The sequence below is a fragment of the Cyanistes caeruleus genome, chromosome 2 (genome assembly GCF_971803275.1).
Source record: "Cyanistes caeruleus chromosome 2, bCyaCae1.hap1.1, whole genome shotgun sequence".
In the NCBI taxonomy this organism is placed as follows: domain Eukaryota; kingdom Metazoa; phylum Chordata; class Aves; order Passeriformes; family Paridae; genus Cyanistes; species Cyanistes caeruleus.
In genome coordinates, this window is record NC_141702.1 from 113490834 (window position 1) to 113517171 (window position 26338).

The window sequence follows — 26338 nt, forward strand, 5'->3', positions numbered from 1 at the left end:
AGAAAATGAGATTTGTGCTCTTTTGATAGCATGATTATTTTCATGAAGTGCTTTCCATACTGTTTAGACATCTGGCTGGCCTGTGATGACCATGTGTCCTGATTGTGACTGTGGTGTTCTTACTGGCATCTGGCTGTGCAGCTGTGTCCTTTCCTCCTGGCTGAAAAGCTCGCTGCTCTCATCCCTGCCTCAGCTTCATCAGTACAGTTGTGATTCAGTTCACTTCAGGCTACACTTGGATCCATTTAAAGGCAAATCTGGACAGAGAATTTGGCTGTTCTTAGCACATTGTCTGACAGGAAGAGCTCTGTCATGCTGACTGACTTGGTGCTGAGTAGTTCCAGATGTCTGTTCCAGGTGTCTTTACCTGTATTTGTATTTAGACACTGCTCCTTTTCTGTCCCAGGAGTTCAGTATGAGTAGATACTCCATTTTAAAGAGAAATGCCACTGGAAGGGGAAGCTCCATGAACCTCTTTTTAGTTTAGCATTTACTCCCATAGCACAGCAGTCCACTTAGCCTAATTAGTCAGTCAGCAGAGCTGTGGGTGGAAGCATCACCAATTCTTTGAGATTCAGTCTGTACAAGAACAGGCATTGCCACAGTACCTGGACAGATCTGATGGCCTTGATCACCTGTGTTTTTGCACTAAATGATGGATGCTTTGTGTTGCAGTTGTCCTTTCACTAAAATATGAGCAGGTTAAGACTGTGCAATGAACACACAACTGGCAGAGAAAGTGTGCAGGGGAAATTTTGCATTGAGAAATTGTGGAAAAAATTGCCCCAGGGAGTTCTTTTGAAACCAATAACAATCTTCTCTAGCTTGAAAACAGCAAGACTTCTTTCCAGGGAAGTGTCCATTATGTCAGGAAAGCTGCTGCAAAAAGGAAGCCAGGTATGTGGGTTATGTATTTCCATGTAGTTTCAGTTCTTTCACATGGGCTGTAACATGTTGGAGACTGGCTGAAACTGCAGTTCCAAATCATGTCCATTTGTTGTCTTCTTCCAGAAGGGAAAGAAGTAGGGGCAGAACCTCTTTGGGAGCAGAAGCCTTTCTGGAGCTCCTGGCTATGCTGAGGCCATGTGTTCTGTGTGCTTTCCCAGGGTCAGCACTTGCCCTCCCTCATCTCTCCTGGGTGTCCGTGTTCACAAGATCCCTGTGAGGAAATTCTGGGTCCTTTGGTTGTGTGAGATGAGGCATTATGTGGGATGTTTGAATGTGCTGCTGTTTTTCACTGTGAGTCTAAGAAACTTAAACCTTCATCCCTGTGTGGTGCCTACACTGGTCTTCATCTTCTCAGTCATCTTCCTTAGCAAAAATGTGTAATTTGCTGCCAGGTAGTGACACCTTTTGTAATATTCAGAGGGTGATACTGCTTTAATGTGTGAAAATGCCCCTTGGGAAAGCTCATGTCAATGGATGAGCTCACTGAACTTCTGATTCTCTGAAATCTCTTTTACAACCTATTTTAAACCTGATTTAGTGGATTCTTTGTGAAATGGTGCATTTCAGTTTCCAAGGGCCTGGTGAATCCATTGTGAATTGTGAATCCATGAAAGCCTGTCTGTTCATGCATCCACATGAGTGCTCTCAGGGAATGTTCATGTAATCAGTACAGCCATGTCATGCAGGATGGATCTGGGAGGATCTCGTGAGTTTTGTTACATGGAAAATAAACTACTCATCCTCTGGCTTTGGCTTTCCATTCAGAAATGCACTGTGTATACTAAAAGTGCCACTGCTTTGAGTTTAGTCGAGTGCCACTAAATCTCTGGTAGCTTAAAGTGGGACAATTAGTCTAAAATTTAGTGTTTATTCCTTCTTTGTAAAAAAGAAGACAGTGCCTCATTTCTCTGATAGTCTGATCTCAGTATTTGCTACCTCTCAACTGTTCACAAAAGTGTATGTCAAGTTTTTTTCAAAACTTAATCAGAGGAGACGTTTTCCTTCCTATTTCCTTTTAGGGATGCATCTGTTTAGTGTCTTAGAGCAGCTGCCCTCATAGATTACCAGACAGTTAATCAAAGCTGAGGCTAACATTTCAAATCCAGCTGGTTTTGGCAGCAAATGCTAGTGGGTCACTCAATGCACTTAGCCTGGCTTTCACATGCCTGAAAACAGCCCTCTTTGATTGTGGAGAAAACAGTTTTCAAGTTTGCATTTACCTTGTGTTCATCATTGCTGTGTTGCTCAGACATTTGACCTCCCAGAGGTTTGCCACGCTCTCACAAGCTGCCCAGCTATTTGCAGTGTGCAAGGTGGAGGAAGAAGGATAAACCTTCAAGAGGTGTAAAACTGCTGCTGATTTGTTCAGTTTGCAAAGCTAAACACTAATCTGTCCACTCTTACCAAAACATATGGCTTTTACTACTGCTAGGTTTTTGTAGGGGATTCCTGGAAATATGAACAGTGGAATAGGATTCTGGTTTTCCCTTGTGGTTGAGGATTTTTCACACTGAAATGTGGTATCTCTTAACTAGAGATGTGTCACTTAGTGCAGCAAAGACTATTAAATGGAATAAAACTTCAGCTTATTAACAAGGAGAACATGGGCTGAGCTTCATCATGCAATAATTTCCAGCCTTTGGCACTGAGGTTTATCTTTGGAAGTGCTAGGTTAACACTTCTGTTGCTGTGCAGAAATATTCCTCATCATCTGCTGGGGAAAAAAACCCCATAGTGTGACAATCTGGCTTGGTTTCCCATGTTTTTCTAGCTTTGCCTTGCTGTATTGCTAACATTTCTTACTGATCTTGTTCCTGTACAGCTAAATGCATAGCCTGAAAGCTAGACATAGCAGTCTTTCAAAATACTTTCTGGTTTTTCTGCATCTGTGATAGAAAATGTCACGTTCAGCTGGTAACACTGCAAATTATTAGTGTGAGAAGCTGTAAAATAGAACCTTGATAATGTATGTGTGTGAATTTAATGGCTATGAGTAGATTAACCTTGATCCAAAAGGTGACAACCTTGTCTTGATTTATAACAAGCAGTTATGTTACCAAAGAGAGATAATTTGCTTTGAACGTTCTCCTTTACAGCTGTACTGTATCACATTAGCTGCTGTACTTCTCACAGAAAAAATACCTGGATTTCTCTGTGTAAACATCAAGTAGCCTCCAAAACAGACAGTTGGTTTTATTTAAATCTCAGTATTTATCTCACAGGGGAACATCTGATACAGGTGTTTGATAACTGCTGACTGTTTATTTTCAGATTCAGAGAGAAGTTGTATATATTCAGGGCAATTATGTTAGCACTGTACTGACCTGGCTCTGAAGAAATCTTACTTGGAAATTCAAACTCCTTGATCACCCAAAATACTTAGGCTTGTAGCTTGTAGCTACACAAGCAGTATAAAGTTAGAGGGATCATATTTGTTAGTAATAAATATTCATGAAAGAGAGCATTGAAACCAGACATCAGCACTAACCAGATCTGTTAACACTGAGCTTTGCAAGTGTCAGGAGGCGCCTCACTGTACTAGTGCTGCATGAAAGTTTAGATGCTCAGTGACCTCTGGTTTTAAGTGGATTTACAATTTTAGAGGCTAAAATAATTTCACTGGACTAAATGGGCTATGCTTTGAGACAAAATGTTATTGCCATATCTTTACAATTGGAAACTGCTAATGGCTTCCACATCCTCATGCCCTTTTCTTTAATTCTGCACGTTGAGTGGAATAGCAATAATGGGAGAATGTCTTGGGCTCCTGGGATAAGAGATGAGAAGCTGTTATTAATCTCTCTTAATAGCTGTATTTTCCAAGCTCTCATTTGTTGAAGTTCAGCAAAGGGCCAATTGCTTTAAAATGGTAGGAAACAATTAGAAATACAACCTTTATTAAAATAAATAACCGGTGATAGATTATTTTAGTGTTCTGTTCTTACACCCTAAACTTATAATACAGATTTTATAGCCTTGCTTGAATTGAAAGGACAAAGTAGCACCTTTGGAGTTTAGCTTTGCATATTGTTCCATGTTACCTGAAAATAAAATCAAAGATCAAGCCTGTAATGGGTATATTTTATGTCATTTGAGCCTACTGACTGCACTTCAAACAAGCTCTCATTGCAATTTCCATCCCTTTGCATAGCAGATTCCTGCTGATTAGGTTCAAAACTCCTTGCTGATTAGTTGCTGATTAGGTTCAAAACGTGGCTTTCCACCACCAAATAGATACAGCAGGGCTGAAATTCTGTGCCTACAGGAATTAGGGAGGAGCAGGAACAGAATAGCTGGGAAATTGGGTTGTGATTTTGCCCCCAAATTTTAAGGATCAGCATGTCAGAATGTCTCAAAGGCCATCTGGCAGGAAGACAAAGGATTTCTGGTAGCCCAGCTTCATCTCAGCACTGTACTGGAAACATAGCTGAGCTACCTTTTAACTGGCTCTGAAATAAGATCTGTGTACCTAAATTCTCCTTATCCATTCTCCAACACAGCTTCCTAAGAGAGGCTGGGCAGTAGTAGTATTTTAATAGCTTAATGCTCATGATCTTACTGGTTATTGGTTGTAAATCTACAAATCCCCAAGTTTTTTGCTCTTCTCTGGCTGCCTCACAGCTGGCACAATATCTACCAGAGAAGTAGTCTTAGATGGAGATTTGTGCTGCAGAGATGCAGTGCAGAAAACTGAATTAACTGCAGCACTTTTCCCTCTCCAGCCTTGTGGCTGGAAACCTGCCTGGCAGGGGTTGAATTCAGTGCAGAGATAGCAAGTGACAGCTTGGGGTGATGCCTAATGATTTTTGTCTATTTTTTTTTCTTTTCTATAGTATCTGTATTCTTCACACATATATTTGTAGCTTTGTAGCCTGTTATTGCATTTGTAGCTAGTTTTCCCAGTACTTTTCCCTTCCCTGACAGGCAGAAAGACAAAACACATTCCCCTATCCTGTCTTGGTTCTCCTTAGAAAACAAGGCAAAGAAACAGCTCTTCAAGACACATTTTCATCAACAATGTTTAGGATTGTCTGAGGGGAGAGGATTTAAAAGGGGCTTGGGTTGGGGGGGGAGAAATTGAACCACCACTTTTGCTCCTAATTGGTGATTTTTGTCAAATATGGTAATTTGCTAAACCTATAAAACTGTATTCACCCACGTGGGGGTGGGCTTTTGTGGACATTTTTCATATCTGGAGGCCTCCAATAAAGATAAACCTTTACATTACCTCCTATACTATCATTATCTTGAAAGTGTGTGTTGTTACATATATAGGTTCTTAAGGCTTCATTTTTATTTCATATTTATTTGTGGGTATTGTGATTGTTGGGCACCAGCACTCAGGGCAGGCCTGAGTTTTCTGAGCCTTCTTGTTTTGGAAAACAGATTTATCTCTGATACAAAAGAGAATATTGGAGCTTAGCCAGATCTTTAGACACAAAGGGCACAAGTCTTCTTTATTCTGCAGTTATTTAAGAAGATTTGGGGGTTACTGGAATGCAGGTGAGTTGCAGAACATCACTGTTCAATAGCACTTGTTCTGCCAGTGACTCTCTCATTCATCAAAACATCAGGAAAGAAGTTCTCTGCTATGATAATGCTTAAGCTACAAGCTGGAGGGGAAATAAAACTGCAGGCAGGCTGCATGTCAGAAGGGTTACTTACACAAACAGCTTTGATAGCACTTTAGAATCTGCTTTTCTTCTGAGGTGGAAAATCGCACAGGATGTGCAGATGGGACCTTTTTGCAGCTGGATGTAGGCACAGCACACTCTGTTAGCATTTCTGGCATCTGTGCAGCCTGCAGGATTGCTCCTGTGTCCGTGGGCAGGGCACAGCTGCAGCTTTGACTGGCTGCCATGCCCTGCAGAAGGGATGGGGGGAATCCCTGCATCCTAGGAATCACATGGGCCCATGTGAGGTGGCATCAGCACAGGCTCTGTGAGCCTCTCCTAAACCATTTCCACTCGGCTGAGCAGAGGAAGTGAACATCTTGCGCTCCAAAGCACCAGTTTTGTGATAAAAATCATGAAAAGAAATTTGTTCTCTTGCCTACTGTGCATTTGTCTGGTTGCAAGAAAATATAATTTCACCATTCATTTATTCTTCTGTTTTATAATAAAGATGTTCTTTGAAGCCCACTGATCTGGATTGTTTGTGCCCTAGGCATGGGAAGCAGGTTATTACTTGGCTTTGAAACTGAAGGGGTAAGAAATTTATGAAAACCGGTTCATGCAGCCTAAGATAGTTAATGTTGGAGCAGGTGTGATTCACCAGTATTCCCATTTTTGTGCTGGGCTCTGTGAATTTAATAGGATATGGCTGAAAGGGGCAGTAAATCAATCTGTAAATAACTCTCTTAATACCACCTTTTCCACTCTTGGTTTCTCTGGCTCTTACAGTCACCAGTCCAGATACTGCTGATGGCATTGTGAGGTGTGAGGAGAAATCTGTCTGAGGGAGCAGCAGGGGTGTTGGGAGAAGGGGAAGGCAGCATCCACATTGGCATTGTAATTGTGGATGCATGAGGGCCACTGGAGTAGCAGAACACCTGCATCACAGGCATTGCATCAATGGTTTCTCCTGACTTTCTTTTACTGCCAAAGCTCCCAGCAATTTGCCTCTGTTTTGGCATTTTCAGCTGGATGACATTTCCAACCGCTGCCAAGTGTGTGCTCTGCAAAACTTATAAAAAGTCAATTGCTAGGGTCAGTTTTCTGGTAAAATAAACACTCCTGTGGCCATAGAAATGTGAGGTTTTAGTCAGTGCAGAAATATGTACAGCAGTGAAAACCATGATAGTTTAGTACTCTTAAGTTTGAGAAATAATTTTGCCCTGATCAGATAAAAGTTTCAGTTATTCAGTCAGAAGTTTAAAATAAACAAAATAAAATCCATGCTGGTTGCATTGTCCAAACTGGACTTCTCAGATAATTATTCTGAAAATTGTCTTAAAAGTCTAAGAGCTGGAGGCTTCTGACTACAATATACTTAATTATATGAAGATGCATTATTTAGTAGATACTTAAAGAGTTTATTTGCCTTTCTTCTTGTCTCCAAAGTATTATGCAGAAAGGACAAGTTAGTATCCAATGTTTACTCCTCTTTAATCCATACAGATGTTGTATATTGGTGGTGATTAATTTGTTTTCATACAGAAAACACCCAAAATGAATAGTAACATGTCTTTGTTTTTCCCAGGGAGGCTGAATTTCAACATTTCCTATTTACCCAGCCCACTTTCTTGTAATGATCTGACTGCTGTTATTACTTGTGATTGTCACAAAGGGCACAGATATGAACAACTACAACCTGTGCATTTGGGAAAAACATCTGTTTATCACTGAGGTGAGAACAGACGCTTAAATCTTCACATAATCTGATATTCAGAAGCAGAGAGCCTTGAAGATATGTCTGTGCCAGACTAATTGGCATTTGTCTTTTGAGATTTGTGTATACTGTGGAAGCACTAAGAGGAAGAGCTGTGTAATGAGGGAGACTGGGAGGAATTGTGATTTTCCTGTGTGTTATCTTCTCCTTAGGAGAAGGGAAAGAAAACATCAACTTTTCAAACATACCCTTTAACAACTACAATTTTGGGCTTTCATGCTCGTGTTTAGGACTCTTTCATGGCTGTTGCAGGGGTCATGTGAGTAGCTTTCCCTGTGAAAAAGCTAGAAATGCACCTGCTGAAATGCCCCAAGTTTCTGGGATGTCATTATGCCCCACAGATTGTTGTCAGTCAGATCTTGTGCACTGATGAGCCTCTTCTGCAAAGCACAGAACTCTCTCTTTTTTAGCCTGGGACAAAAAAAAAGACATTTCAGGTCTTGCCCATCGGAAGGTCAGACATGAGGATTTTCTAAGCAGCACAGTCTGCCATGCTGCACATTTGGTCTTAAAAGCAATTTTTCTTTTTTCTTATAGAGGATGAGAGCAAAGAAAATATTCTCAGCCCTGAGGAAACTCTTCTTCCTAGGAATGCCTTTCGTATGCTAGGAAAATTCAGTGGCACAACATAACTCTTGGTGAGTTTCTAATCATTAGCAAAATTTTGATTTTGAAATGGAGTATTTTTGGTGTTACAGACTATTTTTTTTAAAAAAAAATATTTCCACAGTAGTTTTTCTCCTCATTCCCTTCCATGTATTGTCACTAGTGAGGATAGACTGGAAGGATATCACAAGCTCCTGCCTGGATCTATAGGGAGCTTGCATTCAATACACTGAAGCACCCTGATCTGCAACTCTTACAATTTGGAATGAATAATGTTGGAATGATGCATGAGCTTCATTGTAGCTGTCATGCTATTTCCAAGAATTTCAGTCTTAATGTCCTTTTATTGTGAATGACATAATGCATAATTTGTCTGTGTAATTAAATGTACTTTTATCGTCATGACAAAGAGTTACCATAGGATGATGCTGAGAAGATTTAAGGTTATTTTATTGAAGTTTTTGTCTTCTCTGCAGTTCATGACTGTGAAACACACATGAACTGCAGGAGCAGTAGCCTCCAGCATTTAGATGAAGGCAGCTTATGCCCTCTGCTCAGCTCATGATGTTTTTAGACTCAATGTGAGTGGTAGATGCAGGAGCAGAATGGTGGGAAGCAGAGAGAAAGTAGAAACTCAGGAGAAAAATACAGGTTCAGAGCAGTTTCATCCCTTAGCAGAGACTTTTATTGACAATACTTGGGGGCTTTCGATAGCATGGACTTGTTTGTAGAGGAGGAGTCCAAATTATAGCTTGACTAACTTGTTACAGTAAAGCAGAGCTGGGGAATCCTACTCTTCTGATAAAGTCTTTCTGTGCCATCCATATGTGGTAGAAAGCCCCATCCACGTGTGGATAAATTCTATACAGAAAAGTCAGGGGCAAGGCCTGTTTTTGATGTCTTCAGCTGCCATTACAGCTACTTTGTGAGAGATCAGTTAGAGAGGCTTGTGCTGAAGAACAAACCTTGGTGGAGTTCTTATTGTGGCAGAGGAACATGTGTGAATGTGTGGTTGTATTTGGGATTTTTTCCATTGAATGGCTGCTGCAAAAAGCCCCTCAGGCCAAGAGCTGTTCGAGTGTAAAGGTAGAAAGGCTGCTGGTTTCTGGAGGGCACCCCATAATAGGGAAGTAATGGTGTGCACATTTCAGGAATTTTTAAAAAGATGAATGAGATGTGGCAAACTTCAGTGCAGGCCACATGTATTGCACACTGCTGATTACCCAGTCTAGCGTTTTTTTCTCCCATAAATGATCTAGTTTTGCATTATTGCTCAAGTGTGTTGCACAATCATCTAATTACATAGTGAGATGCCAATTAGAAATAATGCTACAGCAGACCATTACAAGTCAATTTGATGTGCTTTTTTCCACAGTAAGCATTAATTTTTGGCATTGTTTTTCTCACTACCACCTCCACTGTCTGAGAGACAGCAGTACAGATCACCAGTTCGATATTTCTCTTGTGTCTGTACAGAAAAAAAAAAACCACTGGAAAAGGCCACCTGTTATTTTAAAATCAGCATTGAGGAGTTCCTACTGTGTACATGTGGAGCTAGAGCAGGAAAACTGCAAAGAGCTACACAGCTGTGGGCAGGTCCAGAGCAAACACCCAGTGCCAAGCAGTCAGTCAAGAAACTGTTGTGGGAAGAACTGAAACAAGAGACTTTGCAAGCAAGATTATTGGCATAGCCTTTGGAAAGAAGGTAAGAGTGTTTGGTTGGGGTATCTTTCCCCTTTAAGCAAATAAAATATTGTATCCTGAAGTGCCTGTATTTCCAGAGAAAAATGCAAGCATGGTTCCAATGAGTAATGAAGGGATTGAATGATGTGTTCATGTTGTTCTACAAAAGACTGCTCAAATCCCAACCAAAAAAAACCTCAATTGTCATTTCCAGGTTTCTAGGCCAAAAAGCTCGGTGCTTCTCATTTACTGGAGGTTTCTAGAAGTGTGAGGGTTCTTTATACAAGATACTGAAATGTACTGGAAGAGGAATTGTTTTCCCCCCAGTGCTTTGTAATTGCCATTACTTATGCAGTAGTGGTCTTCAGTTTGCTTGACATGAGTGATGCCTTTTTAAGGCTGAGTATATTTAGAGGGGGAAATCTGTAAGATGTTCATCAAAGAAACACCAACCAAAATTTTGATTCAACCTCATTTCAACCAAGGTGAATTACTGCAAGTAATACATATAGAGAAGTAAAAATGGATATGAGATACATCCTCAGGCTTCACTTGATAAAACTTCACTAAATAAAAGCTTCTTTCATGTACTGGTGGCAGGGTGAGTAGATTTGATGCAAGGGCTTCCAAGTTTGCACATCTGACACAGGCTGTACCTTTTTTCTTTCCAAGACTTGATATTTTAGATTGTGAGTTATCAGATAGATTGACTGAATATATTTCTACATCCAAGTGAAAGAATAATCATTTTAGCAAAAGATTTTAGGGCGTAATTGTGAATAGATTGCTTATATAGAAATGCTAATTACACATTTCAAATGAACATCTGTGGGAAAATAATTATTTCTGTAAGTGTTTCTAGTAACAGCAGCACATGGATTTTGTCAAAGTGGATGGTTATGGGTGTTGTTTATACATTTCAAGTGTTCTCTGAGGTGAGAAAAGGTACAATACTTCTTCTATTTGTGTTCCTGTAGCTCTTCAACAGTGTAACTAAGATAACTCTTACAAGTTAGGTTAAAAACATCTTGCTTTGAGTAGTAGATTGGTCTGATGTCCCTTCCAACCTAAATTTTCCTGTGATTCTTACATTTATGTGAAATCCTATGGTATCTAAAGATGGCCAATTGCTTACTTAGGCCTTGCTAGCTGTGACTTCACTCCATCCTGCAATTCTACCATGACATAATTTCTCAAATACTTGGAAGTGGTACAGTGGAAGCAAGAAAATTCTGATAGTTGCACCAAAAAACCTCTGTTAATATTTCTATGAATTAAAATCTCTAAACATTTTCAAAATTGATCCAACATTTTGCATGGCTGAGTTACAGATCAGTTTACAATATATTTAATTTTTTAAATCTATCCACATACAATGGCATTTTTAAAGAGAGAAATATTTATTCAAGGCTTTTTGTATGCTTCAGAGGACATTATTTTGAGCCTTGTGTTGACGTCAGGGAGCTCGTTATCATTTCCATCATAACAACAGTGATAACTGTGATAACCACTTTATGTCTGACAACAACAGCTGGCCAGAGTGTTTTATAAGTATTCAAGCTTTTTTAAAAAGTAAGTACAGAACAATAGATTTTTCATTGGTTTTTGTCATATTTCAGACAGTATTCCAGCTAGTCTCATTCACATTTCTCAATCCTTAATTTTGAAGAAAGGAAATCAGTGACGTTGGCTGTTATGGGTGTAATGAGATGACTCTCAGAGAACATCAGAGCTGCTCCTGGGGTGCAATGCAAATCCTTATGAGCATCATCATTCATCAACAAAAGTCAAAACAATCCTGATTTTTCGAAGACTTTGTTTCTATACTCCCTGATTTCACAAATTTCACACACAAACATGCCGCAGTGCTTTAACTGCTGATTGTTCTCCCAGCTTTGGAGTTTTGTCAACAATCAGGGGAAACTGCTGACTGCATAATTAATCCACTTTGTGAAGATGTTCAGCAACTTTTGGAAGAAAACATTATTGTTTGTGCTGAACACATGTTTACTTAAACAAACTGACAGCTGGATTGCCAGAGTGAAGTCAGTGCAATTCCTCCAGAATCCAAAGTGCACTCGAACAGGCAGGAGGTTTGCTTGCTCCTGTGTGAATAACTGTCCCAATCTCCTTCAAAGCAAAACCTTTTTTGATATGTTTCTCTGGATTTCAGGCCCTTTGAAATCACCTTGTTTTACAAGCCACTTCAGAGCTCCAGTATCAGCACCTTAAAATCTTAATAGTCACCAAACTCCCATTCTTTATTCTGTATATATCCATTTTACTGTTTGAAGCACTTCCTTTTACAAGGCCCCACACAAACCAAATGTCACTCAGTTCTGGGAAGCTGCCCTTATCCCACTGTGCTTGTGAGGAATTCCATCTTGTCCTCCATCAGCACCACAGTGGAAGATACCCATGAAAGCTCAGGACAAGAACATCAAAACTCTTTGGCAAAATAACCCACAAGTATAGATGTTTTGATCCTGATAGTTCTAATCATCCTGATCTCTATCCATGGCCATCTTTTGGGATTTTACTTATGAAAAATTGCTTTTCCAAAAAATTCGTGTTCTAAAAATGAAACTTTCTTTGGGGGGATTCCCAGAAAACCTTTGGGGTCAGGGTATGGAACACTTTTCCCTCATTTTATGGAGGAATTCAGGTGACTTGTGCTGACTTCCTGTAGTTCCTTGTGACAAACCAGTGACAGGCATCAGATTTCTGCACTCTTATACTGTCCATTCACCACAGACCTGACCTTTCCTTGAGGCAATGATCTCAATATTAATTCATTACTCATGAATATTAAGAGAGAGGAAGAAAGGAGCAGTGGAATGGTGGAAGATAAAAAAGAAATAAAGAAAAATAATTTTCTGACAAGATGTTATAGGGAAAAAAAGTTTAACTGGGATGGTCTTTCTTGGGAGCAGTGAACAAGCAGCACAACAGCAAGTGCTGTTTCAAGTTCATAGTGGATAAATACCATAGATTACAGTTTGGAAGAAGTAATTTCAGCTGTTTGGGCACCTTACTGTGTGTTCTATTAATGGCAATATAGTGATATTTGCAGTGTTAGTGGCTCCTTAGCTGGGAAGGCTGGTCACACAGGTGGCAGTCATCAAAGAGCAACAACATAAGGGGGTGCTTGGAGAGTGGGAGGAAGATACCAGAGTTTTAATGACCTAAAAGTGAAATATTTGAGATACATTAATAACATTAGTTTTTCCCCTTGGGTTATGTTTGAATAATGAGGACTGTAGTACCTGCAAAAGTACTGTGAAGTAAATAACAGCCAGGGATTTGAAGAGTCTTGAGGAGTCTTGAAGAGTATTGAGACACTCTAAGCAAAGAGCAGATTTTGAATAAGGTGCTGATTACCCAGGGACTGCTGTGCTCCACAGCCAATCTGGAATTTGCTGTGAGATTGGTTTAATTATATAAGGTATGCTGCTCTGAGGTACTAGGGTTACTAAAAGACAGAATTCCCAGAAGATAAGCTGGTCTTTAAAACTGAACGACTGAAAACAGCAATTTAATTAAAACTTTAGTACTTCTGGGAAGGTTTTCCAATATAGGCAGAAGGACTAAATTTACTTTTTTTCCTGATAATTTTCCCCTAAACACTGGCTTGCTGGGACTGATGGAGGCTAAATACCTCTGCATCCCACACAAATTTCCTTCAGTTGTCCTGCTCATGTCCCAGCTATGTCCTGGAGGCCCTGCCAGCAAGGCACCCATCCTGCCTGTTCTCCTATTCTCACATTTGTGAGTGGAAAGGTTTTTCCCCTCACCATACACAATCTATTTCCCAACCCTCTTCTCTGTACAGCAATGGGTGGCTGCAAACTGACAGCAAGGCGTGTATGAAGGAGATCTGCTGGAGATTCACATGCTTTATTTAGTGTTCACCAAGCATAAAGTAAATTTTTTCCCTCATGAATAAATGTATGGCATAGATCCCTTTCATTGCTAAGGAGGACAATGCTTCTCCTAGGGAGGTGTAAAGCTGAAATAGATTATTTTAAAACTAAAACATTTTCATCCTCTGCCTGCTCCTAGGTGCCACTCAAATATAAAAGGTAGGAATTGTGACATGCAGGTTGTTCAAAAATGCCACCTTTAAAACCTCTCAATCTGTTTAATACCCAAAAGCTATTTGGGCACAGTGGTGCTTCAAGACTGAACATTTTTTAAAATTCCAATCTCTTCCCCACAGACCCGGGAAAGCTTTTAACCACTGTCATTGAGGCTGGTGGCAAAATTGGTAACTACAATTTTCTGGCAATGTACACATTCCTCAACTTAGCTTTCTAGTGTATCAGTAACTTTCACCCATTTCTCTGTGCCACTTCAGGATCTTGACATGTTCTGTCTTTTGCAAGAAAGTAAACTTGATTGTACTATGGCTTAATACAAAATAATGAGCTTTACTAGTCTTACCCAGCCTTGCCACAGGGTTTTGTGCTTGAAATTTCATTAGACTGGAGAGGGTTTTCTGCCTGAATGCACCTGAATGGGCATCCACCCCAACATTTGCTTCCTGTGTCTTTTTCTGTCAACACTGTTTTGTTATCATTTTGCAAAAATGCAGAGGGAGAAACTTTAGATCCAACAGATTTAATCAATAAGGATTTCAGTGTAGAAATGCTTGTAGCTAGAACTTAATACAGGGCTCAGATCACAATGACTAAAAAGAAGGGCATGAAAGGGATTTTTTTTTGAGGCTGGAATGTGTAGGTTTCTGGAATTTCTTATTCTGGGTAAGAAAGATTAATTGTGATAATAATAAAACTACAGCACTACAGCTAATGATAACATATGATAATATCTAATGAAATTATAGTAATGATATTTGAAGGCAGCTTAGGGGCTCTTTTCTGCCTTCCTCAGTCCCTCAGGGTGGTATGTCTAGACTCTGCAATCCTCCTGTTTGTCATGTTAAGAGGGCCTAGAACAAAGCAAACTCCTTTGCTTTAACAGCAAAGACTCCTGGACGTCTCTGTTCCTGTGATGCAAGGTCAGAAAGGGTTAGTCAGGTCCATTTTGCCCTCAGTCCAGTCTGGCAGATCACACAGGCCTCAGGGCATTAGGAACTCCTGCAATAAGGGCCATACATCTCCTTACCCCCAGCATAATGTCCTTAATCTCTCTTCACCACATGAATGCAACTGCTCTGCTTTGCACTGATCTCATGCAGCAAAAACCCTTGAGCTTTGCTGGGGAAGCAGTTCATTTGACTGTATGGAAGCAACAGTGCATTCTGTGGTCTTGCATTTCTTTACCCTTGGGAAATAATTCAACAATCTTATTTTTAAAACACATTTAAAATATTTAATTAGAGAAAAAATTTATTTCTGTATATTTCTATAAGAACACAATAAGTATTTAATTACTAGATGTGTAAAGCTCTTCCATGCTTTTCCTATAAGGTACATTTGAAAATACTGAGGGTGTTCAGAGTTTGTGTTTTTTTATTTCTCCATACCAGCAGAAGACAGACCAGCCCTACTTGATATCTCATTGCATAGGATCAAGAAAAAAATATCTTTAGTATTTATCCACTGAATAGCTGGAGTATCCTCTGCTCAGCTACAGCTGACCTTGGAGTCCAACATTTATTTTAGTGGCATAAATCTGTTGTTTGTATCGGTGTGTTCTTTGTAATGGTAGTACGGGGCAGATGGTACTCCTGGTTTCTACCAATGAAGAGTTCCACAACTGCTTGTACATGCAAGAACTGGGGAATGGACTCTGAAGAAGCCACTTTCTTTAATTCTTTGATTATGCATTAAAGTCTGGTGGATGGAGCAGGCTCTGATGTCCCAGAAGACAACAGCACCATGATTTTGGACAGAACAGACTGTGACATTAAACAGGGAATGGAAAGATCAGAAAATGTCTTGCAGTTGGACTGCTGGCTGCTAAAGCACCTTTGAAATTGCAGGCTGTGCTTGTGTGAAGTGTATCTTTTCCCATAAGCAGAACAGAAATGCCAGGGCTGCTGAAAATCCTAACTCCAGTTCTTGTTTCTCTCTCAGGGTATGGTTTGGGGTCTCACATCCCCCAGGGATCAGGGCACTGGGGTCAGGCACCAAAGCTCCCCTTTTTGAGAAGGAGAGGTGTTTCCTAATGCATCTCTACAGTTAACATTTCCTATGGACTACTGCTAACCCTGTAGCTCCTCCACTTTCCACCAATTGCCAACAGAGACTCCAAATTCCTGGAGCTATATAAAAGCTATATAGCCCAGGAATGCTTGTCTCTCTGCATCTCCACTCTGGGTTGTGGTGATATGGATTTAAACAGTGTTTTAAGGCCTAAGTGCTGCCAAAAAATAAAAAAAAGGGTTTGCAGAAGTAATGTCTCCACTGTACTGAGCAGTTCTTCCTTCTTGATCATGCCTGGCACGTGTCTCAGTTTAAAGACAAGTGTAGGAGAAAACGCTCTGGAATGAGTGTTTCCTCTGGAAAAAAGGTTCCAACAATCCCTTTCTATCAATGGGAGATTAATACTTTTGTGTATTTTAATGGAGTACGTAGAAACATTTTTCCTTGGTTTTATGATGTTTTAATGGAGGTGAAAATCCAGAGCTGAGCATTTTCACAAAATGAAAATTAAAAATACGTGACTAGGATTGAAACATTTTAATTCTAACCTCTCTCATTTATAACACTTGTTTCTCTGTTTTTTTAGAAAAGTGTTTTCAAAGGCAAAAGGAAGCAGAGTATGGGAACTATGAAGAGAAGCTTCATAGTGTAGAGCTCAAACAAGAAATTCCTCAAAACTGACTTCTACCATGGTTATTTTGCTAAAAATAAATCAACATTTTCCAGGAAAAACTCTCTATTAAAGGGATTCTGACCAGAAAAAGTATCACGACTTGTGCCTGTGCATGGTCTCCTGTTTTCTTAAGGCCTCCTGCATTGTTTTTCAGGGGACTCATTCCATGCCTATTTCAGATGCAGTTTTCCATTGATGCCAAATCGATTTTTGTCTCTTTTCTTTTATATATTTCTGTATTCTTTACACATGTATTTGTAGCCTATTAGTGTATTCGTAGTCCCAGTACTTTTCCTTACCTCTCTCCCTAGGCAGAAAGACAAAATATATTCCAGAGCTCCAATCCCTGGGGGTTACAAAGCCACTGTCCCTCCCTAGGAACCAAGGTCAAAACCAGCTCTTTGAGACACATTTTCATCAAGAGCGTTTAGTCCCTGAAAAAGGGAGACAGAATTCAGAGAAGGGTTGAACTGGGGGAAATTGCCTCACCAGTTATGTCTCTAATTGGTGATTTTTTGTCAATTATGCTAATTTTCTAAACTTAGAAAACTGTATTCATCCCGGGGGGGGGATGCATTTTGTGGACATTCTCCATATCTGGCCCTGGAGGCCTCCAATAAACACCAGGCTTTATATTACCTCCTATACTAATATTATCTCAAAAGCGTGTGTTGTTTCATTTATAGGTTCTTTAAGGCATCACCACAGGTAGAAGAAGCTGGAACTCACCCTTAATTGTGAAACACTGGACCTGTTCATTGCAATCTGATTGCAAAAGGCTTTTCATCCCTAATGGGCTGGTGGGATTGTTCATTGTCACTGATGCCTCCCCATATAGCAGCATGTGTCCTATTGCTGGATGGGCCAGCGTGGCCCTTAGTGAACGTGGTATGAAGGGACATGTAGCAGCTTTAAGTTAAGTGGTGGGAAAAGAACACTTAGAACGTCATTTGAAATTTCTAAGGTGTTGCACAAACATGAATTATTCTTTGCACTTACTGAAAAGACAAAACCAGCTGCTATTACCAAGCCAACATGGGGTAAGAGCTGTGATACACTTATTATTGTTTTTATATCTCTTCCAAATCATAGGATCGTAGGATGGTTTTCATGGGAAGGGACCTTAAAGATCATCCAGTTCCAACCCCTCTGCCATGAGCAGGGATGCTTCTCACTAGACACAGTTGCTCAGGCCCCCAACTTGCCTGGCCAACACTTCAAGGGATGGGGCATCCACAACCTCTGGATGGTTCACCTAAAACCTGGATCAGGAAGTTGTCCCTCTGCACGCTGCAGGAGTGCCCTTGGTTGCTTGCAGCCAGCTGCATTACTTTCCCAGCAGATGCTGGTGAGGTAGATGTTCAAGAATGCATTCAGCGCAGGTAACTCGGGATGCAGCTGCAGTACAAGATGCAGGTTGAGCTCTAGGGGGGCAGGAGCCTGAGCCCAAGGTAAGAGGCCATGAACTACCCTTTGCATTACAAAGGGCACAGGGACCTGTGGGGCAGCCAGGGGACCAGACACTCCCAGACACAGCAGGAGCTGATGAGCCCCAGACCTTCATGGCCATAGATGGTGAGGGTTCTATGTGTCTAAAGCACAGGAGCTTCTTTATTCCAGGTTCCTCCTCAGAGGCACCAGCTTGATCTGTTTTTTTGTTACTTAGTTAGAGCGTCATGATTAAATTGTTTTGAGGATCTGGACATCGCTGACACTGCTATGGGAAACCCAGGATTAAGCTGGTAAGGAGACCTGGTCTGACTGCGTGAGAGTGGAGGGTATAGCTGTGAAAACCTTTGGTACCACATGAGGTGATGTGAGAGTGACTCCAGAGTGGCTCTTGGGTGTTTGGATAGGGAAGTTTCCTTAACACTGAAATCCTCCCTTCCTAGCCCACAGCCCTCAGCTACAGCTGGGAAAGTGTCCCAGCATGCTTCCACGATGACAATTTGATCATAAGTTTGGAAGGGACCTCAAAGTTCATCTGGTTCCAATGCTCCTGCCATAGGCAGGGACACCTTCTACTAGACCAGGTAGCCCAAAACCCCATCCAGCCTGGCCTCCAACACTTCCAGGGATGGGAGCAACCTCTCTGGGCGCCCTGTGACAGTGCCTCACCACCCTAATAGTCCATCAATTCTTCCTGATTTCTAATAGAAAGAGCTTAAGGCTATTCCCCCTCTTCCCTGCCTGCCCTTGGGAAGAGGCCCTCTCCAACCTTCTTACAGGCCCCTGCAGCCACTGGAAGGGCTCCTGGAAGCTCTAAACGGTCAACAGCCAACAAGAGCCGTTGTTACCGTGACCCTGGAGAGTCATGAGCCCAACATTCCAATGTTTGGGAGTTGGAGGCACGGACCAATCAGCAGGCTCTGGTCCAGGTGACATCACAGTGGCTGCAGAGCACCTGCGGCAGTTGGAGGGGCAGAGCAGAGGAAGGACAGAGCAGAGCGGTCTTGCTTCTCTCTTGTCCCCTTTGGCTATTGGTGTCATTCTGTCACTCTAGAAGCTTCTGTCACCCAGGAGCTTCTAGAGTCAGGAGAGGAACAGCTAAAGGAATGGGTAGAATTAATCCCTTGATGGACCTTCCTGCCTGTGAACTCCACAGGCTTGGAGAGATTGCAGACCTAGTGATGTCTGTTCGCCTCTCACCCACCCGTAAGGAAAAGCTAGCGCTGGCCTTGAAGAATGAAGGCTATATTCCAAAGCTGCTACAGCTTTTCCAGGTCTGTGAGAGTGCAAAGGACACCAAAGGCTTGCATCTTCTGTTTGACATTGTGAGAGGAATTTTGTACCTGGACAAAGCCCTTCTTTTTGAGGTGATGTTTTCTGATGAGTGTATTCTGAATGTCATCGGATGCCTTGAGTATGACCCTTGTTTGGCTCAGCCAGGATGGCACAGGGAATTCTTGACCAAAATAGCAAAGTTTCAGGAGATTATCCCTATCAGAGACCCTGAACTCAGGAAAAAAATCCACCAGATGTCCAGGGCACAGTGTATTCAGGCCATCATCGTGCCTAATCCGTCAGATTTTGAAGAGGGCTTTCTTTCTACCCTCAATTCCTTCATCAGCTCCAGAAGGGAGGAGATTCTACATGGGTTGAAGGTAAGTGGTTTTTAATGTGGCTTAGATGGGATCTGTAGAGATCCCTCAGGCTGTGGTTTGGAAATGGTTTGTAGCTGGTGAACACTGTAAAAATTAATTGCAGGCACTTTCATTTGCACAATATTCTGAATGCTTTCCCTTCTTTCTGATCCCTTGGATATTTTCTTTTCAAAATGATAAATTTCAGGTGAATATCTTAATGCTTTTTATGGGCTGTAACAAGATAAAGTCCTTCTCTTTGATTGCCAAGCAAATCCTTGGGGCTGGTTTTGTACAAGTACTTAAGGAACATGCAACTTCCAATATTTTGTTCCAGGGACATTTATTTTCACTGTGTAATTTGTGTTCTTTTTGTGTGCTCCACAGAAAGATGAGGAATTTTTGCCTAAAGTTTTTGCGCAATTAACAAATGAAGCTACGCCTGGTGAGCAACGATGTGAGTTGGTAAGTCAGGAATCTTGGTGTCTCCTCAAAGGCTTTAAATGAGAGGGATGAAGTAGAAAATGAAACTGCTCTGAGAGTTCTGCAGTCTCAGAAGTACTACTGGAGAATCAGCCAGTACACCCCCCCAGTTCAAAATGCAACTGCTTCCTTTTTCAGAGAGTTTTCTGACACAAATACACAAAGCTTTTTTTTTTTTTTTTTTTTTTCCCTGTGCAACAGATGAAGTTTCTCAAGGAGTTCTGTGCCTTTTCTTTCACATTACCTGAGAAAAAAGAATTTCTTCAAACTTTGGCAAAGTTGGGATTTCTTCCAACTCTCAAAGTGTTAATGGTAAGTGAAAACTTAGAACTGGTTTCAATAAAACTAGAAAAGCCCACAGCCATATAGTTTTGTTTGTTTTGTTTTGTTTTGTTTTTTAAATCTGCTGAGCACCTTTTTGTAAGTCTGATTGGAGAGCTTTGCTCTGCTAAGAGTGGAGGTTTCTGGTAATGTCCAGAATCCAGAAGCTACCCACAGTTCTGCTCTAGAGTAGCCTGGCTTGACTGCTCTTACTATTTTCACTTTTCATGATGGAGAAGTCTGAGGGCAGTGAAGTCCTTGTGACAAGGTCGTCAAAAGATGAAAGAGACCTTTTCATGTGGAAGCTTGATTATTGGTTTTTTATCAGAGAAAATCTCATCCCTTAAGGAATAGTCTGACTTCTTGTTGCATGTAAATGGGCACAGAAACTGTTGTACACCTTGGTTTGTACAGTTGGTCCTTTAGTACAAAATGAATTAATTGTGGATAGCAGGTATAGAATATCAATGAAGTCTTAGATATTCAAGCAAGTAGGATGTTGTGAATGTTTCCAGCCTAAGTAAGGGCTCTCAAATTCACAGACAACCTTGTGTCCTTTCTAAAAGAGGAAAATATTGGGGAAAGGATTTGCCTGGTTCCTTGTTGCTTTTCTGTAACCATATTATCATGTTTCTCATGAAAACTTTTGTAATGAAATTTTTTGAGTTTTAATTTAAGTTTTTAAACCGCCTCTTTGCAGCTTCACATGATAATAAATACTCTAGAGTTGATTTACTCTAACAAATTAATCTCTTTTTTTTATTATTATTTTTGTTAGGGAATGGATGATCCGCAGGTTAGATCTGCTGCTGTAGATATATTGTCTTATCTAGTAGAATTTAGTCCAGCCATGGTCCGAGAATTTGTAATGCAAGAGGCCCGGCAGAATGAGAATGTAAGTAAAATTGGTTTGGAATTAGTTGAATTTAGCAGTTTTAGGGCAAACAGGAAAATAACCAGCAAATTAAAATCTAAATTTCTGTGTTTTGTTTAAATTTTTATCTTAAAAAAATTGCAATAAGAGGAGAACTCATTCCATTCTTGTGAGTAATTATTTTATAATTTCTTTCTTTGGGTTTTTTTTCTTTCAGGATACCCATCTCATCACTGAGGTCATTGAGCAGATAATCTGTAGTCCTGACGCTGAATTTGGAGGAGATAATCAGTCAATAGAGATTTTGTGTGCTCTGATTGATCCAAAGAAAATGCTGGCCACAGCTAGTGTAAGAGAGCATGAATGGCAAAAGACATGACACTGTTTTGGCAGATTTAAAAGCCTGATATTCCCTGTTGCTGTTATTGTGGGCAGAGGATAAAAAACTATAGGGTTTTTTTTACTGAGTGGAGTGTGGTCTGATGGTGACTTTAAATAAGCAAAAGATAAACTAATTGAACTAATGAAAGGTATATCTGGGGCATCATGCCAGTGTTAAACCACACAGCCCCATGTGTCAGTGCCATAGCACTGCCTGACCATAGCTCTCTCCATCTGGATGATAAATCCTGAAAGATTTAAATACATTGTAATGTACCAGAATACCTGTAAAAGGGTTTACAGGGTGTTCTGGGCAAAACTACCTGCATTTCAGAATGGTTTAAGGACACTTTGTCAAGCACTTTGAGTCACTTCTGTTTTTTCCAGTTTATATTTGCAACCATGTTGGGGATTCTTTTAATGATAGCTAGATTGGTTGGATGTCTCACAAGTTTGTCCCCAAAAAAAAGAAATTGATCTTGTATGAAGAAAATGCTGCAGAGCCAAAGAACTCAGCTGAGTTCTTTGTAGGCTGTTTCTTCTGTTATTACTCTTTTTTGTTTAAAAGGTTGTATGTGAATGCCAGTGTTTAATGAAGTTGTTGTTGTTTTTTTAGCGTTTAGAGATAATTGAATTCCTCAATATCTTCTACAACCGTTACATTCGTGTTCTTACCGCACCGCTTCTGGCTGATACATCAGAAGACTGGTATGAAATAGGTAATGACAATTTTAATTTTTTTACCCTTTGAAAGGCCTTACAGTCCTGGTAAGAGCAATAGACCTGTGATTCCTGCTGGGAATATGCTTGCTGCAAGCTGCTGTTCCTCCAGGGACAGGGATTCTGCAGGCAGGAGTTTTCATAGCCCCTTCCTGAAATTGGGAATGTTGACATAGATGGTATACTTTGTAAAGAAACACTTCCTTCATGTATATTGAGAATAATGTCATAGTTTTGCTAGTCTAATTTTAAATAATGTTTACTACAAAAGCAAAAAAAACAGCAGTTGCGTTTGCTGTTTTGTTCTGACCCAATGTCCTGCTTCCCAAAACAATCCAGTAAAACAAAAATCCACTAAAAATATGGCAGGAACTGCAATAGTAACTGGGCTCAGTGTACCTTGACAGTACATTATTTGTTTTTTTTGTACAACTTAAGGCATTCTTTTTTCTCCTAGATAATTATCAAACAGCAGAAAAACTTGCCTCAGTTTTGCAGCTGCTGTCTTTTTGTGTGGAACGGCACAAGCATCACATGAAGATTTACATTATCAAGAAAAATCTGCTAAGGAGAGCACTGGTCTTGCTGAAATCCAAACACAAATTTCTGGCCTTGTGTAAGTATGGAGGTGTTGTGATTTCCTTCTTCAAGGCTTTGTGTGTCCTGTGTGGAAGGTGTATCAGAACCAATGTACACTTGAACTCAGAATTCCTGTTCCTTTGCTGTGTTTTACTGGCTACAATTAAGTAATTTGGAAAAGAAACAGGTAGCAGCTGTCTGTAAGCACAGATTTACATGTAATGCAGTTTCTGATGGGAGGAGGATTGTTGTCTCTTTTCAAGTCTACAGGGATCCTTTCAAATCTTCATGACAGGATCCTTTATAAACAGATTGCTTGCCTCATTTCAGTGGAAATTGTGTCTTTTCATAATAATGTTCTAAATCTGGTTCTCCTTGTGGAGAGTGAATTAAATGTTGTGAGCCAGGATCTTTAAAGACTCAGGGCTGGTTCAGGGAGGGGAACAAGGAAAAAAGCACAGGAGGGAGCTAAGTTTAACTTCATGCATGCTGGAATGCATTACTGCTGGACTTGAGAAGGAAATCCATGGTTCCTGATGACCTTCAAATACCCAGGGAAGTCCAAGCAGGAAAGAAAGGTGATCTGCCAGCAAATGCTGGTTCTGCACTTTGGGGGTGCATCTTCCTCTCAGGGTAACACCAGGTTTTTCAATTCCTCCACAAGAAGGTGAGAGCCCTGGCACGTGGTTGTTGAATGCTCAAATGTCTTTCTTCACACAGCTGCTCTTCGCTTTATGAGGAAGATAATTGGCCTGAAAGATGACCTCTACAACCGCTACATCACCAAGAGGAAGCTGTTTGAACCAGTTGTGAATGCTGTGCTGGACAACGGGAATAGGTCCAACCTGCTCCAGTCTGCCTTGGCGGAGCTGTTTGAATTTATCCGAGTGGTAAGTTCAGCAGCAGCCTCAGCACTGGCACCTCCATGGCCTGGCACAGGGCAAGGGGCAAAAGGCAGATTTCCAAGATAGCAAACATCCTGTTTTAATGGGTCACAAATGGAACTGGGGTGCTGCTGAGTCTACTGTCCATTTCTAAGGGAAGTTTAATGATTCTTTCTAGATCTCAGCTCTTTTCCTAAGAATAAAGCTGATTTATTCCCCTTTGTTCTCGACAAGAATATTTTGGCTCTGGACAAGGAATCAGTTACTTTCCAAAATAAAGTTAAAAGCTTTCTGACTTTCTGCATGTGAACATTTGAGACTGAAACCCTGTTTTGTCCTTATTCAGCAGGATATTCAGCTCCTTATTGCACATATAGTTGAGAACTTCTCTGATGCCCTGGAATCTGTCAAATACATTCCCACATTCCAGGGACTGAAGACAAAATATGAGCAAGAAAAAGACCGAAAAAATGAGAAACTGAACAGGTATGGCCCAGTTTCTTGTCTTATGAGGCTGCCAGTGCTGCCATTCTGCAGGCCTGCTGGTTGGTCTTTAATTTCCCAGAGAGCAGCAGAAGCAGGTGGCTGGGATTGGGATTGGGTTTCATTCTTGCTGAGAATGTCGTGGGTTAGAGTAAACCTCCACCTACCTTTCTTTGAGTAGAGCTGATGTGGTCAGTAGATTAAATGTTCTGTTCAGAGAACTCTCAGCTTATGAAGAACAGAATCTTCCTCTGTTCTTCTGAGCTAGGATTCAGTCCGACTCATTTTCACCTGGGTATTTGTGAAGCTTACGGTGAGGGTGGAAGCAGGGATGGAGCTGGTTTACCTTCTCCAAGTCCACCTAATTCATTCTAAAGCTTTGGAAGGCATTTGTGACCTGGCTGAGTCTGAAACATCAGTCAAAGCTTCAGTCACACACACTGCTGTGTCTCTTGCAGTGTCCCTTCCAAATTGCCTGATAACACGTTTGTCAAAGAAACCGTAGTCTTACCAGTGAATGAAGATCTGCAGGTCAGTGAAGGTGAAGAGAAGGCAGCTCCAATGTCACCACCAAGCTCCAATGGCTCCTGTCCAACCTACACAACCCTGACCACAGTGGTGACATCCCCCAAGGTGGGTGAGAACTTTTATGGAAGCTCCTGTCCCTCCTGTCCTCGCCAGGACAGCAGAGCAGCCTCGTGGAGCTTTAGCGGGTGTAGCGGCACAGTCAGCAACAGCCTTGTACTGGGAATCTTTGTTAGGGACAAATCCACCCAGATCCATGACTAGTTTCACCAAGAGTGAAACCCTGACTAGTTTGGGGAAAGGTTTAAAGAGGACAAGGTGGGACTGGAGTCTGTTGTTAACCTGGTGGGCACAGGTTAAATTTGCATCTTCTGCATGACGGAACTGTTGCTGCTCCTTGGCTTCCTTCCCTGCCCAGCTGGTGCCCTGTGTGTGTGATATACAGATGGGATTGCCTTTTCTGCAATCTATTCCCCATCAGGGAATTAATAAGTGTTTTTAAGCAGACAAAATATAGGAAGTGATACCTCTTTAATGCCTTTTACAGCTGAGCATTATTTGAATCTTTGCTTCTGAGCAGCTACAGAGAACTTTGGGAAGAATTTTATTGCTCACCCCTAAGACTTGGGGGCAAAACAGATGCTCAGTGTGTAATTTTTCAATGTGGAAAATTAATTTTTTACCTTTTTCTAATTGGCAGAGAGGTCTATTTGAAGTATTTGCTCATCCTGATGATGAAGATGGGACACTGCCAAAGAAAAGAGCTCGTCTGGATTCCTAAGGGAAACGGAATTTTTTTAAAAGGAACTTTTATTATGGGTTTTCCAGTGCTGCAACTGTTTAATGTTAAAATACGGAACCAGAAATCCATCTCATAGATCTCTCTTGTAAGATATATCTATATATATATACACATATAGATATAGATATATAGATAGATATAGATATCTAGATACAGATATATAGATATGTATAGATAAATATAGATAGATATAGATATCTAGATATATAGATATATAATAATAACTTAATGTAGTGCTTATATATATTTTTAATAAAATAGAATATAATACATAATTCTATCTTTTTATAAGATCTTCTATATATAAATTTATATATAGTATATAATTATATATAATTTTATATATAATATAATATAATTTTATATAATATAATACAATGCAATATACTATAATTAATATAATTAATATTATGTAATATAGTAGTAATATATAGTAACATATGTTAGGTCTATTTCTCTTAGAATACTTTAATGTGAAGCCATTTCTATGTTTTGGAGATTTAGTAGTTAGTTTAGGGTAGTAGCTAGTTTTAATTGTAGCTCTTTTTTAGAAAAAGAATTGTTTTCTGTATAGCTTTTTAAGATAGTTTGTTCCAAGTTTATAAACAAGTTAATTTTGTATTAAATATCCTAATGTACTTGTTTTACACCATTTGTAAGTATGTGGTAGTATTAATGCCGAGCTGTAAAATTCAGGAATTTAAATTAGACTCTGTAATTTCATAAGATGTGTTATTTGGAAGTTTTGTTATTTGTTTTAATAAAAAGTTACATGAAACTTTTTTGGGTGGGT

At 40.3% G+C, this 26338-nt stretch overlaps 1 protein-coding gene and 1 long non-coding RNA gene across 3 annotated transcripts; one reads left to right on the plus strand and one right to left on the minus strand.

Moving 5' to 3' along the window:
* Positions 1 to 7634: 7634 nt before the first annotated feature.
* On the minus strand, positions 7635 to 18743 carry LOC111926503 (uncharacterized). 2 transcript variants are annotated; one of them, XR_015283865.1, is made up of 6 exons: positions 18629 to 18743; positions 17616 to 17808; positions 16710 to 16844; positions 12894 to 12970; positions 10807 to 12812; positions 7857 to 10704 (listed from the first exon to the last, which is right to left on the minus strand). It is a non-coding gene; the product is annotated as an uncharacterized LOC111926503 (long non-coding RNA). The 2 variants fall into 2 exon arrangements; XR_015283866.1 differs by lacking the exons at positions 7857 to 10704; positions 10807 to 12812; positions 12894 to 12970 and adding an exon at positions 7635 to 7749.
* Positions 18744 to 18807: 64 nt separating this feature from the next.
* On the plus strand, positions 18808 to 25613 carry LOC111926638 (serine/threonine-protein phosphatase 4 regulatory subunit 3B-like). Its single transcript, XM_023923355.2, has 11 exons — positions 18808 to 19514; positions 19881 to 19958; positions 20178 to 20288; positions 21076 to 21192; positions 21389 to 21520; positions 22169 to 22271; positions 22730 to 22888; positions 23572 to 23741; positions 24082 to 24221; positions 24677 to 24851; positions 25444 to 25613. Exons 1-11 carry the CDS (start codon positions 18966 to 18968, stop codon positions 25522 to 25524), a joined length of 1815 nt encoding a protein of 604 aa, XP_023779123.2. The 5' UTR covers positions 18808 to 18965; the 3' UTR covers positions 25525 to 25613.
* The last annotated feature ends 725 nt before the right edge of the window (positions 25614 to 26338 follow it).